General features: G+C 38.4%; 2 protein-coding genes across 2 annotated transcripts in view; one reads left to right on the top strand and one right to left on the bottom strand.

Annotated features, from left to right (window-relative positions):
* LOC137975471 (large ribosomal subunit protein uL18m-like) overlaps positions 1 to 2,076 on the bottom strand; it is a 3,449-nt gene extending 1,373 nt beyond the window's left edge. Inside the window, exons 1-2 of the mRNA XM_068822595.1 lie at positions 1,769 to 2,076; positions 463 to 694 (exon numbers count right to left, since the gene is read on the bottom strand). Coding sequence (XP_068678696.1) covers positions 463 to 694; positions 1,769 to 2,049 — 513 coding nt within the window. The 5' untranslated portion in view covers positions 2,050 to 2,076. The remainder of the gene's footprint in view (positions 1 to 462; positions 695 to 1,768) is intronic.
* An 81-nt stretch (positions 2,077 to 2,157) lies between these two features.
* Positions 2,158 to 15,000, top strand: part of LOC137977621 (notchless protein homolog 1-like) — a 20,832-nt gene continuing 7,989 nt past the window's right edge. The window contains exons 1-15 of the mRNA XM_068824908.1: positions 2,158 to 2,220; positions 3,694 to 3,820; positions 6,011 to 6,182; positions 6,271 to 6,316; positions 7,629 to 7,708; positions 8,660 to 8,736; positions 9,802 to 9,899; positions 10,778 to 10,814; positions 11,766 to 11,921; positions 12,461 to 12,499; positions 12,784 to 12,921; positions 13,178 to 13,274; positions 13,817 to 13,922; positions 14,498 to 14,540; positions 14,646 to 14,705. Coding sequence (XP_068681009.1) covers positions 2,216 to 2,220; positions 3,694 to 3,820; positions 6,011 to 6,182; positions 6,271 to 6,316; positions 7,629 to 7,708; positions 8,660 to 8,736; positions 9,802 to 9,899; positions 10,778 to 10,814; positions 11,766 to 11,921; positions 12,461 to 12,499; positions 12,784 to 12,921; positions 13,178 to 13,274; positions 13,817 to 13,922; positions 14,498 to 14,540; positions 14,646 to 14,705 — 1,281 coding nt within the window. The 5' untranslated portion in view covers positions 2,158 to 2,215. The remainder of the gene's footprint in view (positions 2,221 to 3,693; positions 3,821 to 6,010; positions 6,183 to 6,270; positions 6,317 to 7,628; positions 7,709 to 8,659; positions 8,737 to 9,801; positions 9,900 to 10,777; positions 10,815 to 11,765; positions 11,922 to 12,460; positions 12,500 to 12,783; positions 12,922 to 13,177; positions 13,275 to 13,816; positions 13,923 to 14,497; positions 14,541 to 14,645; positions 14,706 to 15,000) is intronic.

Below are 15,000 nucleotides of genomic sequence, written 5' to 3'. Positions count from 1 at the left end.
TGGGAATGAAAGCATTACCAGTAATATAAGACACATATGCCAGGTAATGTCTTTTTTTTCAGGGGATGGGAGGAATTGACTCTGCAGTGTTGGTAAGTTTTCAACTAACCCAACCCTCACCTCTTCCTCTGAATTTGAAAGTTCTGTTACTAAAATTTGTTGCCCTGGGAATTTGTGAAGAAAGCACCCAATGAGAATGGATCGGCATAGATTGTGGCTGTTATAATAATAATAATAATAATAATAATAATAATAATAATAATAATAATAATAATAATAATAATTTATTCCACTTTGTTGCAGAACGTGTTCTGAATTTACAAGTGGTAGTTACAATGACAATAACGATAACTAAAAATCTTGGGAGAAGGAATGATATTGGGTGGTCCCTGTAAATTCAATAGGAATTTGTTAATTTAAGTGTTCAATAGCAATATTATCCCTTTAGGGTAATCAACTCACTCGCAATTTTGTTCTGTCACCATACTGTGGTTCCCAGTAAACTCTGGTGATTCCTGCCTCAATGCATCTTTGTGCCAACACTCTACCAAGGTTTCTTGCTGCACTAAGGTCTGTGGTTTTGTAAAGGTGTCTTGTGATTTCAAACTCAACTGTGGATGCGGAGGCTAGGACAACTCCACTATGATGAATTACTTCAGCTCTTGAGTGCCGGTTTGAGATAATAAATTTTAACCTACACAAGAAACAAATAACCAACAGATACACATGTTTAAAATAAGGTATCAAGATGAGAGATAAATAACACTTGTTATGAGAACTATGATGAGTAGGACTAATGATACTAAGTTAAAAAAACTCCACATAGCTGGATTTTTCAAGGGGGAGGGGGGTCACACTCTCTCACAGTGGGGGTAATAACTGGTTTGTCATGTCAATAGCCATGCTGTTTTTAGTGAAAGTGACAATTTTGCAGATGAGCCCTGAGTGCCGGGGAGGGCGAGACCCACAAAATAGCTGCATAGATGAAGTAAGTTCCACGTAACATAAATTACTCTGTTCCAGTCTCACGGATATGGTTTGTATTATGTTGTTGACTGTCACAAAGGGGGGCAGGGGGTGTCACAGGCACCCCAGGATACCTCTAACTACGCCCTTAATGGTATTACTATAGAAGCTAATCTTAAGGTGATCTCCTCATTCTCCGGCCAACATTGTATTTTTGAGGTGGCATCCATTGAAGAACGAGGGATAATTCATAAACCATAAACTGGCCACGTATTCTAATAATCTAGCCAAACAAACTACTTATGTGGGCCATACTTTACAGGGAAACCGTTGAATCGGTTAGAACTCAAACTGCTTTCTATTGACTACAATGAGCTGTGCCTATCCTTGCTAATGTTTTTGTACCAGTCTCTTGTAAACAGATGAAACTGATCTGCACTGGGATGAGTTCATAACAACTTTCGAAAGATGAGCCTTTTGTTTGCTTTGATCAGTATAGCCGACGTGAACGCCTACTTGGCATCTTGTTTTTTACTGGGTTGCGCTGTGCATTATTGTTTGTAAAACTGTTGGGTCTAAAATGCTGGTAACTGGTAACTGGTGAGCCATCCGAGTCACACAGTTATTGAAAGCTAACCGTATTAAAATGGGGGCTTAGAATTAAAGGGAAAGTGGTCTAAAGCGTTTCTCCAGGAATTTAAAAATAATTCTTCCCAGTTACCAGTTACCTGTTACAAGTTACCAGCAATTTAGACACTCCTTTTGTAAAACTGCATACGTCTTCGCCGGGAAGAATACTTACTTGTTGTAAAAATCTTTTCTGTATTTTTGTGTAGCATGACCTCTTGGTTTATTATATCCAAAGTATTCCGGATTCCGAGGATTTCGATTCTCAAAGTTACTTAAAATTTGAAGTTTGTTATTTTTCTGATCATCTTCGACAGAGTCTTTGTCCTTCACTTGTGCAGCTGACATAGAAAGTTGATGCCTTTTAAGTATAAAAATCCGTCTTGAGATAGCACATAGATCGATGTTTAAATCTCGCGAGAGACTTTTCATAAAAGAAGACAAACACAGTGCCATTCGAATTTATTTTTTGAGAAGACAGGTTCATTAAAAATACAGCGCATGCTCTAATGCCTTGTAGTACATGAAGCATTCACTGATCAGAAAATACGCCGCTGATCGTAATAAATAATTAATTTCACTTGGGGTAAAGCGTACATGTCCCATCCAAGAAAGTATCAATATGGGGTAACTATCGCTAATTTACCTTTTGGATTAAGTGTAATTAATGGTGTCAACCCTTTTCACTTAACCTCGGACTCTTGGCCGAATTTCTGAAACATCAACTAGTTGCAAAAAGTAGTTCCCTCTGAGTCGTTTGCGCGCACGTGCGGCCGTCAAAATTTTGCCCCTCGAAAAACGAAAAACACTTTGTTGCATAATTGTGCAGGGAGAGTAGAAAACACTGATCCCAAGGCCATGGACTACCCCCAAAATACTATTTCAAGTGAGTACCATTGGTCGTAAGCAGCGTCACAATATATCACAGGAAAAAATAACAGATTCCCATTTTTGGCTATTTTAGGGTATTTAAAGAATACCAACAAAAATCCCAAATTTGGAAGAGTGAGACAAGTCCCAATCAGGGAACTTGGTTGGGAATTCCCTGGTTGGGACTTGTCTCACTTTGCCAAATTTGGGATCTTTATTGTTATTCTTCAAAATACCCTAAAATATCCAAAAATGGGAATCTATTATTTTTTCCTGTGTAATTAGTGCTAAACCAAAACATCCATATTAAACAGCGTTGGTCAACAGTATTTAATTCTAACCCCTCCCCTCCCATATAAAAGGACGGGGGTGCTCGTCGTACCTTTTAGGGATTAAAAAAGCGGTTTTGGTATCTGTTAGGGTGTTCAGCCTCAAAAGGTTCTGTACCTTTTAGGGTATTGAACCAAAAAATTAGGACAGGAGACATTTGACAATCAACTAACAATTAAAACCCATAATTTGGTACCTCTTAGGGATTCTTTTCAATATTTCCGACGAGCACCGGGGTCTAACCACCCATTTTCAAAAAGTTTACCTATCAATAATTGTTGCACCGGTTTCACTTCACTTACATGATGAAATCGGCTGACAACAATCATTGAAAGCTAACCTTTTTGAAATGGGTGCTTAGACTTAAATAGGGTCTAAATACTGTTGACCAACGCTGTTTAACGCATTGACTCCCAGGGGTTCCCCATTGACGAGTAAAATCCTCTGGCGTTAGAGTAAAATACTACGTCTGGCTGGTTTAGGCGGGTTTGGACGTCAAAGGGTTAAAATGGATGTTTAGGCTTAGCACTAATTGTGATGCTGCGTACAACCAATAGCACTGACTTGAAATAGTATTTTGGGGGTAGTCCGTTTGGGTAGTCCGTAGGGGTGGTCCATGGAACTGGGGTTAGTGTTTTCTACTCTCCCTACTTATGCTTATGCATTGAGAGAAAAGTTTGGAGCCTTATGGTATACCTGGCTAAGCTTTATTCAGCAATCAAACATGGACAATGTGTATAAAACTCTTTGCAACTTTAATATAACTTAAAATAAATTGATTTAATTTTTCCAGTTTTCATTCAGTTTTTTTGGCTTTTGTCAGTTTTTTCCCTTTTTGTATAGGATCCTTCTTCATTCTCATCTAAATATATTAAACAAAATTGTTTGTTTTCTCACTAGTGATGGTGGGCGTATCCTTGCGCAATTCAAGAGTGAGCTTGGAGAACTCATAGGAACACCATTTGATCTTCCCCTTGACATCACACCAGATAAATTGGAACTAGTCTGCCATGCAGTGCTCCAAAAGGTAGCTACATGTACAGCATGATATTGCGGGATGACTTCACTCCTAATGTTATGTTAATATCAACCAAAATGATGTGATATAATTTCCTTGCCTGAAAAGAAATAAAATAATAATATGATGTGAGTCCCAAAGGCAGCACATTCAGTTCTGATATCACAAACTCTTCATCTCTCCAATCGTTCAGAAATAAGCTTAGGAACTCCTTTTTTGGTGAAAAGTTAATTTTTGGTACTTTATTAGCCCTTGACCTCCCTTTTCCCTGCTAGCAGAGGTCTCTTCTGTTTTTGTGTTCGCTGGGCTGACAATTGCAAGAAAAGAGACCTCTGCCATGGGTCTAAATTCACTGTGTTGAGTATATATGGCAGTTACTTAGCAACCAAATCCTCATGTGATACTTCATGTTGTGCCGGCTCACTTAACATCAGCAGAATTACTGTAAAGGAATGCACCGGACACATTGCACCAGTGGCTCAGTTGGTTGAGCACCGGGCTGCCATGCTGGTGGTCGTGAGTTCGACTTCAACACTCAGGGTCTTTAAATAACTGAAAAAAAAGTGCTGCCTCGTTTGTAATTACATCTGCAAATGGTTAAACTTTCAAATCTTCTCAGATAAGGACTGTAAACCGTAGGCCCCATCTCACAAATATCTTCCATGTTCATAAGTTCCCCTTGGGATGTTAAAGAACCCTCATACTACTTGAGAAGAGTAGGGGATGAAGTTCCTGGTGTTGTGGCTGTCCTTTGTGATTGTATCCATGGGTGAGTGGATAAAGCTGATCCACACCAGGTGAACAGCTGCCAAAACTTCAACCTGCTCAAACAAACAAATAACAGACAAACATTTAACAAACAAACAGTCAGCAAACATCTTACGTGGCACGTGGTTTTGAGAATGCCGTTCGAGGTTGTGGAATGCACAAAGACAAGAGACCTCTGCTAGCAGGGAATTCTCCCACTTGCTTCCTATCCAGAGGAAGGGAGGGGGGGGGGGGGGGGGGAGACTCTCACATAAAAAGGACGGGGTGCTCATCGTACCTTTTAGGGGTTAAAAAAGCGGTTTTGGTACCTCTCAGGGTGTTCAGCCTCAAAAGGTCCACAGAGGGAGCTTTAACGGTACTTTTTAGGGTGCTCCACCGAAAAATTATGACAGGAGACACTTGATAATTTACTATAATTTTAAAATTGTGTCTTATTAAAACCCATAATCTGGCACCTCTTAGGGGTGAAAAAAATTCCATGCCACGCCCACAAGACAGGATCTTGGTACCTCTTAGGGGTTCTTTTCAAAATTTCCGACGAGCACCCCCGTCCTTTTTATATTGGAGTCTTCCTTCCCCCAGGCTTCCTATTATCGTTGTTCCTTTCCGAGGCTCTACTCTGAAAGGTTTTTCTCTGGGTACTCTGGTTTTTCTCTCTCCTCAAGAACCAACCAGTGATTTGATATGAGCTGATTTGATTTGATTGCTGACAGTACAGAGACCCCGATTAGTGCCTCAGTACTGAATACAGTTCATACTTACGGTACATAGAGGATATTACATGGCTGCATGGAGATACGAAATTTCTCTTTGAGTGTTGAAAAATATTTCACGAGTGAGAAAAGCGAACAAGTGAAATACTTTTCAACACAAGAAGAGAAATTTCGTATCTCGAAGCGGCCATGTAATATTCTATTTATTACATAAACACCAATGAAATACTAAATCATTTCACAAAAGACATCAAAAGGCGCGATTTTCATATATAACCATAGCAACAGTGATCTTTTCATGTGTGAAAATAACATGTTATCTGAAGTCACATGACTGTGAAGATATCATGTTTTTGCGCAAAAGCTCACTTGGTATTTCATTGGTGTTTATATAATAAAGTTAAGTATTGTTTCATTATTATGTATCGACACAGACAGCACTAAAACATAAAAAGTTGTCTGCCCTAAATGCCTATGGAGATGTGCCCATGAATGCTAATCCTGTCTCTGTTGTTATTTATTTGTTGTCTGGGTTCAGGGTTGCACCTCAATTTGTGGTTGGGCAGATAGATAGGCAGAAGGAGGCCTTTGTCCTTTTTTCTTGTACATTTGGGAAATTTGTAAATAAATACATTTGGTCCTTAAAAGCCCTTGGAAGGAGCAGTTGATAAATTACATGTATTTATTCATACCTACTTCGTTGTTTTGATTTCTAAAGGATGAAAGTGTTCCATACTCATTTTTTGTCAACAAGACGGAAATCACTGGAAGCCTCAAAGAAACTCTTGATTCACAAACAATAGAGACTGAAAAAGTTGTAGAGATAGTATACCAACCCCAAGCAGTGTTTAGAGTCAGAGCAGTTACAAGGTGCACCAGCACAATTCCAGGTGTGGTATATAATCTGCGAAATGTATAAAAGTCTGGTTTATCCATTGATAAGACCATAGTTTGATTCCGATTATTTATTTCTGACAGGTCATTCTGAAGCAGTTATATCTGTATCATTTAGTCCTGATGGCAGGTAAAAAGTGAAACGTCAAATAAAAATCTTGCATTAGTTTAAAGGGGCTGTTGCTAACCCTTTCACTCCTGTGGGGTTCCCCATTGACGAGTAAAATCATCTGGCGTTAGACAGAGTAAAATCTAGAAATCTCAGTGGCCCTTACAGGAGTGATAGGGTTAATTCATGGGGACATAGTTTTATGAGTGAACCTAGCTGTTGTTAATTCATGAGGACATAGTTTTTGAGGGAACCTAGCTGTTGTTAACCCTTTCACTCCTGTGGGATTCCCCATTGATGAGTAAAATCGTCTGGCGTTAGACAGAGTAAAAATCTAGAAGTCTCAGTGGCCCTTACAGGAGTGAAAAGGTTAAGTAAGGAAGTTGCTTAAGCCTATAAGAGGGAGCATGTCTATTCTGGGTGTGTGTATTGTGGGGGGGGGGGGGGGGGGGTTGCATACAGAAGGAGCTGTTTCATTACTAGCCCCTTGGATTCAGGCAAATTAGAAGTTTTATGTTTCAAAAGATGAAAATCATACCTACCTGGCCCACTTTTTCAGGTGTGTGGTTCAGTTCAATATTAGGGTGACCCCCAGTCAATTTTTTCTTGAGGTGGGGGGTGGGCTTTTTATTTAAGAAAGTGTCAAGTTCTGGGGAGAGTGGGGTGGATAGATGATGGAGAGGGTTGATGCAAAGAAAAAATCTCCAGATATTAGATCTCCAGGAGTTGACATCTCTGCTTTAATTAAGCTTCACTTCACTAACCTGGGGGAGCCAGGACGGCTTGGTGGTTATCAACCTCTACCTTCCACCTCTGTGACCCGAGTTCAAAGGTCATATATAGGCTGTGAGTGAGTTTCAGTCAATCTCAATCTGACTTCAAGGGTTCTTCTCTGGGTACTCTGGTTTTCCTCCCTTATCAAAATCGACTTTCAGTCAATTACTTCCAGCTGCAGGCAGATACCCTCGATGGGGATAACCGGTGGTATCCTTCCTTTTCTTTGAATTGAATGGATAACGTTGAATTAAATTAATTAAAATTAAATTAAGAACTTTTGCCAATGTATGGGTGAAGCTTTGCTTAAAGTAGATTAACTGTGAATTAATAGACTACCAGGTATGTGTTTTGTTGTATCTTACCCCTGTAATATAGCCCACTTCATATCATTTCAGTGGGAGCCAATGTTAAGTAAAATATGCAATTATGCAGCTTTTGAATGAATCATAAAATTGCCAGTGATAATAATACCGGTAATTCTTATTATTGTCACATTGCATTTAATTGTCATTATTGTGATAAATTTAATAGATTATATTTTGTGATCAATGTTTAGATATTTGGCAAGTGGTTCAGGTGATACTACAGTAAGATTCTGGGATGTCAACACAGAAACACCCCACTTTACTTGTAAAGGTACATGTAGGAAACCTTTATCATTTTTCCTATTCATTAATTAACCCATTTACTTCTGGAAGTGAGACTTAACAGATTTTACTTTGTCTAACACCAGACGATTTTACTCGTCAGTCGGAGGTGTCCTAGGGCATTTGAGGTGTCAGTGGGTTAAGCCTTTCACCTCAGTCTGAATGCCCCCGCCCCGTGCTAATGAGTAAAATCATGACATTAGACAAGGTAAAGTTGTAACAAGTGTCATTCTTAGGAGAAGAAAGGTTGAAGTGGATATATATAGTGTTTGAGTGGACGTAGATGTTGTTAGCTCTTCCCCCTTTGAACCAGTCCCATTGATTATAACTTTTCAGTGTCACTCTTAGCCAGTGAAGGGTTAACTGATTCTTGAATCCTTAGCAACCAGTTGTTTTTGAGTAACTGCTGAAGTTTTGGCTAACTCAGCTGCTTTAATAGTGATCAGGATCAAACAAATATGACTGGTCACAAGTGCATTTGATCCTGCTTGATTTGTCATTAGAGTTCTATTGATATTTTAACATTACCATAATGATTATAAATATTACAATTTACAAGGACACAGAAGTTGTTGTTTTGTAGCAGGGCAAAAAATTTTCGTAGCAACTATTAGAGATCTTATAAATAAAAACTATTTGTTATCAGGTTAGAAATAGACTGCAAACATTCTGACTCATTTTTGCTCTAAAATTGTTGAAACAAATACAAACTTTTAAAATAACTGAGACTGCGGGTCGCAAATTCCGCGGGCGTTGGTTAGAGTGAACTCTAACCAATGCCTGGGGATGCAATCCACAATGTTAGCCATTGAAAGCGTACATGTTTGCTTCATTGATTCTAGAGCAAAACAGAGACTGCTCGCAGTCTAGGTTAGAAAAGAACTTAATAGCCTAATAGAATCAAATATTCAATGTTATTTTTTTAATATTATTTTTTAAGGTCATAATCACTGGATACTACATATAGCTTGGTCTCCAGATGGAAAAATGTTAGCATCAGGATGTAAAAATGGCGAGGTTAGACATTTTATTTTCCCGTTACATTTTGGATAATAAATTTTCCTCTGACATCAACCAACGGAAAGTCAGCAGTGAAGTCACATGTATCTATAGACTTACAATTAAATTTTAATACAGATTGGTTGTAATTTGGATACATGCATGTATTTGATACTAACTTCTTACTAACCAAGTGCGAGGGCCATACTGGGGAATATTGGCCTGGGGTCGTGGCAGTACGGACCGAGCGCAGCGAGATCTGTACAAAAACGACCGAGGGCCAATATTCCCCAGTACGGCTCGAGCTAGCTTGGTTAGTAAGTAGTTTATTATATGGTTTTTTAATTACATTTTGCTTTGTTTTGCAAGCCCGTAATCGGCCCGTGGGCATTACGGGAAAATAATGCCCTATAATTCAGTCACAATTAGCCAATCAGAGCGCGCGTTATATCGGCTACAAACACAAGCCATATAGTAATAATTTATACACCACTAACTAAGATGTCTTTAACCCTTGACTCCTTGGAGTGGGACTTGAGTGATTTTACTCTGTCTGACGTCAGACAATTTTACTCGTCAATGGGGGCAATCCAGGGCATTCCAGGTGTTGATGGGTTAAACTTTAAAATCGTAAATGGTTTGAAACCAGGGGTCATATCATAATAATATTATTAAGTGAAGTATGATGGTCCCGGTGAGTATACAAACTGTTTAGGATGACAATGACTGACGTTCGACAACCTGTGCTGAAGTCACCTTTAGAGTCAAACTTAACATTGAGCATTCATCTCCATAATTATCACGCATTCAGTTTACAAGTCATTTTAATGCAATGTTCAAGTTCCATCTGTATTGCTTTTACAATGGCTTACTTATGGGTTATCATTATATTTAAGACCCTGATACACATCGCTTGCTTAAAAATATTATTACGTATATTGATTACTCAAGGTGTTGCATTACATTATTAATGTCAGATACAAAGGGCTTTTCTTATTGACTTGCGAGCTGTCTTGTACCCTCTAAAATTTGACTGCTTATTGATTTCTAATATCCATTATTTGTGTGGTGGTTGTTGTGTAGATAAGAATATGGGACCCTGTAACTGGAAAACAAATGGGAAAAATGTTAAAGGGACACTTACAGTGGATTACGTGGCTTAGCTGGCAGCCACTTCACAGGTAACATTTCTAAGAGCTTATAAAGACCTCGTTCTAACATCACCCCTCTGCCAGGTCAAATGGGATTGAACTCAGAGTTGGTTCATGCAAATATACTTGGTCACAAGCTTGTTGTGTATGTAACAATGGTTGTTCTACCTCAGTCTGCATACACCTGAGGAATTGTAAATTTTTGCCGTGATAAATCCAGGTACAATAACACTCTTTACAATCTTTCATTTAATGGGATTGATACAAGACACCATTCCTTTTGTTTAATAGGATAGTCTGGTTTAATTTGTTCAAGAGTCAAGAAGTTTCATGCATTGTTTAAATTTACCAGATATGTCCAGAAATGTATGCGAGTAAATATTAGATGCTCACAGATTTCAATTTAAGTGTCACAAAGTGTCCCCTTTTCCCCAACTTCAACATCACTCGTGTCCCAGAATACAAACAATTAACGTCACAAAGTGTCCCACAAATGCTGCTCTTTAAGTAAGGATGAAATGCTGTATTTATCCTAAACTAAAAAGATGCTTACTTGACTGTAATCTTTACCCCTATTTTATTGTTGGAAATAGATAGCAAATGCTTGAGCGTGCATTTAATTTCTTGCATTTCTGGACATAAGTGGAATTTACTTGTTTCAAAGTGATTTTTGCTTGTGTGTACACATGGGACTCTATCCAATCAATGTCAAACGAAAAGTTGCAGTTTAAATATAAAAATAAAAAAGATGTGTTTCATTCAGTGACTCCAGAGAAGTTGAAAACTCTTTCAATTCTTTCTTGATCTCCTTAGACACATATAAAATAATAATAATAATAATAATAAATATTCCATTTTGTGTTTCATCTCTTTTCTCTTTGTGAAAACAATCATTATTTCCTTTTTAGAGATCCAGAATGTAGGTTTCTTGCCAGCTCATCAAAGGTTAGTGTCAAACAATACAATATTTTTAAAACAACTATTCACGAAAGTGGAGGTGGCTAGTGGTGGATATTTTAACCGAGCTGCGAAGAGGCGAAGTAAATATCCACTACTAGCCATCGACACTGAGGTGAATAGTTGTTTCAGGATGTACTAAAACAGCGAGATAATGTAGCACAAAAAGATTAAAGCATATCTCTCCTGCAAAGGCAACAACATTCTCGGGTGCAAATTGCTCAGAGGTGAATAGCGATATCCGGAGTTCGAGCAGCGAATCAGCGTGAGCGTTCAATGCTATCTACTGGTTCAGTATATGCTAGCATCATTTAGTAAAGACTAAAACAGTGGATAGCGGAGTGGTGAAAGCACTCGCCTCCCACCAATGTGGACCTGGACCCGATGCCGTAAGTGAGTTTGAGTTTGTGTTGGTTCTCTACTCTGCTCCAAGGCTTTTTCTCCGGGTTCTCTGGTCTTCCTCCCTCAGCAAAAACCAGTATACAGCTGCTTCCAGCTGGCTGTACGCAGTGCACCAAGGTCATACGTGGACTGTGTAGCAGCAGCCAGAGGCGCCATAGTATGCTTTCAGTTCGACCTTGTTGAGCTGCATCATTGCAGTACTTGCAACTTACAGTGATTAGCGTGAGCGTTATTGTTGACTACTCAAGCTCCAAAATCCTTTGCTATTCACCTCCGAGTAACTCGCACGGGATTTGTGCCCAAATAAATAAATGAGTTAAAATCATCTTTCTGTGCTATACCATCGCTTTCACTGTTTTCCAACTGCTCACCTCAGTGTCGGTGGCTAGTGATGGACATTTAATCACCTTCATGTTTCAGTAAAAATCCATCAATGGCCACCTCCACTTTGGTGAATAGTTGCTAATATTAGTGTCTAGACATTGATACCTAATTTTTTTTTTCGATGATGTGTTGATTCCATAACTTTTCTTGCAGGATACAACAATCAAAATATGGGATGTAGTCCTTTGTCAGTTGTTGCGTACACTATCAAGCCATACAAAATCAGTAACATGTATTCGATGGGGAGGAGAGGGGCTTATTTACTCAGCATCACAAGACAGGACAATCAAGGTCTGGAGAGCAGATGATGTGAGTAAACTTTTGTTGTTATTGTTGTTGGTTTTCTTTTAATCATCTGATTGTTCTTAAGTCCTTGAACTTACTTACTTCGTAGTACTGTGATGTTGTAGGAGAATGGTGGTTACCAAATTCACCAAAAATTTGTCAAGAACGTGAATTCATCATGGGTTTCATTTCACCTGGGTGAAAATATGTATTCTGTAAAGGTCAGACTAATTAAGAGGGCCACTTCACAGAAGGTGATGGGCATTTGCTAATGAGTATCTTAATTGGCTGCTTTCTTGGGATTTCTCTGTTTTGCATAATAATATTATAATATTATTGCTCTGGGGTAGCTATCAAGACAAAACCTTCTGCTCTTGAGGCAGAAGCAAGCTCCAGATGACAAATTTTCTCATCACTAAATCACCTGGGAAAAATCAGTTACACTTAGAAAATACAATTTCCATACATTAGATAAACTGTCAACAAGTCAAGTTAATCCCTGGGTAAAAAGTCTGTAGTAAATTGACTACAGCTTGTGTTTTTTCTTAATTTGTTATTCACAGGGAGTCCTTTGTAGGACGCTGCAAGGCCATGCTCATTGGGTATGTTACTGATTTCCTATATACACAGTGTATATGAACCAAGTTTGGAAAACTAAAAGCTCTTCACCTAATTTATCCAAATTTCGTGCTTTAAATTGGTTAAAAGGCCATTTTGGAGCTCACTTCAATCTTTTTTCAGAAGGCATCTCTCTCTTGAAAATTAATTTTCAATCTTATGAAAAGCAAACTAATTGAATGGTCAAAAAATGTTCTGAAGGTCGCATTGAAATTATGGCTAGGTGAAATCCAAACTGGCTGTTATTTTACCTTCATTTCTACTTTAGGTGAATCATTTAGCACTGAATACAGACTATGTCTTGAGGACTGGAGTTTTTGACCCCTCAAAAGGCCACAAAGGTGAATTTATAGCAGACAGTGATGCACGAAAAGAAATGGCCTTGCAAAGATACACACAAGTAAAGGTACAGTTTCTCATGATGCTTAACACTGATGTTGCCCAAAAGTAAAAAAGGTAATGATTTGAATTTATGGAATAATCTCAGAGTTGACTTCTTTTGTAGTTGCAAAAATTAAGGCATTTTAAAGCCAAAACAGGGGCCATTTGCAGCTGGCCAACAAATTGTGCACTGGGACATCTGAAACAAAGCAAAAGGCCTATTCATAATTTTGAAAGTTGGTCAATTATGTTTTAAAAAAATCAATGTGGTTCACTTTTAGGGAGGAAAAAGAGAAAGAATGGTTTCAGGATCTGATGATTTTACTCTTTTTCTTTGGGATCCAGAAGAAAGCAAAAAACCTTTAGCCCGTCTGACAGGTCAGATTCCTTCCTCAAATTACTAGATGATGTCTAAAAACAAAATAATGTAATTTATCAGTAAATTGAGACAAGGGCAGGTGCCAGAATGCTCAGCAGGAGTGGAAACTAATTTATAACTTGGAAATGGGACCATGACAATGTCTGAGAGTGGCAACTTCAAGTGCTCATCACGTTGAGTTTCTCAGAACTGAAATACTCACTTAGACTAGGGGAACAAGGTAAGCAAGAGCTTCTTTGGCAGGTGAATTGTGCATGGAATAAAATGTCTTGAAAACCAGCAGGAATGTCCTGTTTAACTGAGCCCTGTGGAACCAACTGGGTGTGATCTCATCAAGGGAATGATGCAACTTACCATCACTGTCTTGAGTCTAATTTCCAATAATAATATATTTACATTTAAATCCCCATTTAAACACCTGACTGATATGCTTGCACTGGATGGGAGACACTTGAAAAAGTGAACGGAACTTTAGAAAAGTGGAAGGAAACATGAAACTGTTCAATCATATTCTTAATTATTTATTTAATCATGTGCTTAGGTCACCAGGCTTTGATAAACCAAGTCAGCTTTTCTCCTGATGGTCGCCTGATAGCAAGTGCAGCATTCGATAAATCAGTTAAAATTTGGAATGGTGACACTGGAAAGTTAGTAGCAATTTGTTCTGTCATTGCAATTATTTACGAAAAATATCCAAGGAAGCTTAATCGTAACCGTCACTTATTGTTTCTTGAGGCTAGCCTGTTATGTTTTACCCAAAAGTGCAGATCAGTAACAAAATTACACCAAGATAGCAGTTTATTTTTTGGGAGAACACATGACAACACAGGGCCCCCAACCCAGTCTTGAAAGGTCAGGGAGCTTTCAAACAATGACAACTGCAGTTATGCACCGAACTCTTTTAACATACTTGTCTAATGCTCTACCACACCTGGTATTGCAGAAGAAACAGATACTGAATAAGAACATGGGTCTCAAATCAAAGATAAAATGTGCGGTTTTAGAATACATCCATATATGGTAAGGGTGCAGCAAGCAGGCCTTGAAATATGATATGTAGCAAGAAATATTCCTGCATGTTTCAGGAACCTGAATGACATTTAATTAAATTCAGCACTGCAAAGATGTGCGACTAAGTGTAACTTATTCTCTGGAAAGGCGTGGCTTGTAACAGGGTAACTAAAGTTACATCTTCAACTTGAAATACTATTTTGTTATACAGATTTATCACATCACTTCGAGGACATGTGAATTCTGTATATCAGGTAAAACAATAATTATTTAAATTATTAAATTGATGAGGCTTCCAATAATTTTTTACTCAAAGCATTGGTTATAGTATTAACTTATTATTGCATTTCTTCCTCAAGATTGCCTGGTCTGCAGACAGCCGTCTTATTTGTAGTGGCAGTGCTGACAGTACCCTGAAAGTAAGTGTCCGGCTTGACCTTCCTGCTTTGTCATGTGATCTACATTCATAGACACTTTACGTCAAGCAACAAAAACGTTTTTAGCTGTGGATAAGACATTTGAAATGTCTCATCAGTTTTGTCTAGGATTGTAGCCTATGACTTCAAATTACATGTAGGTTACATTTAAGGACAGTGCCTACTATTGTTATTGCACATATGTTCTGCACATCTCCAGATACTCGGATTTCTTATTGGTAGTGCTTACTAATGCAGGGATATTTTTGCGCGGTTTAACTTTATGCGGAGAAAGCAG

The sequence above is a fragment of the Montipora foliosa genome, chromosome 11 (assembly GCF_036669935.1).
Source record: "Montipora foliosa isolate CH-2021 chromosome 11, ASM3666993v2, whole genome shotgun sequence".
Taxonomy (NCBI): Eukaryota; Metazoa; Cnidaria; class Anthozoa; order Scleractinia; family Acroporidae; genus Montipora; species Montipora foliosa.
This window is presented reverse-complemented; position numbering and strand designations above follow the sequence as displayed.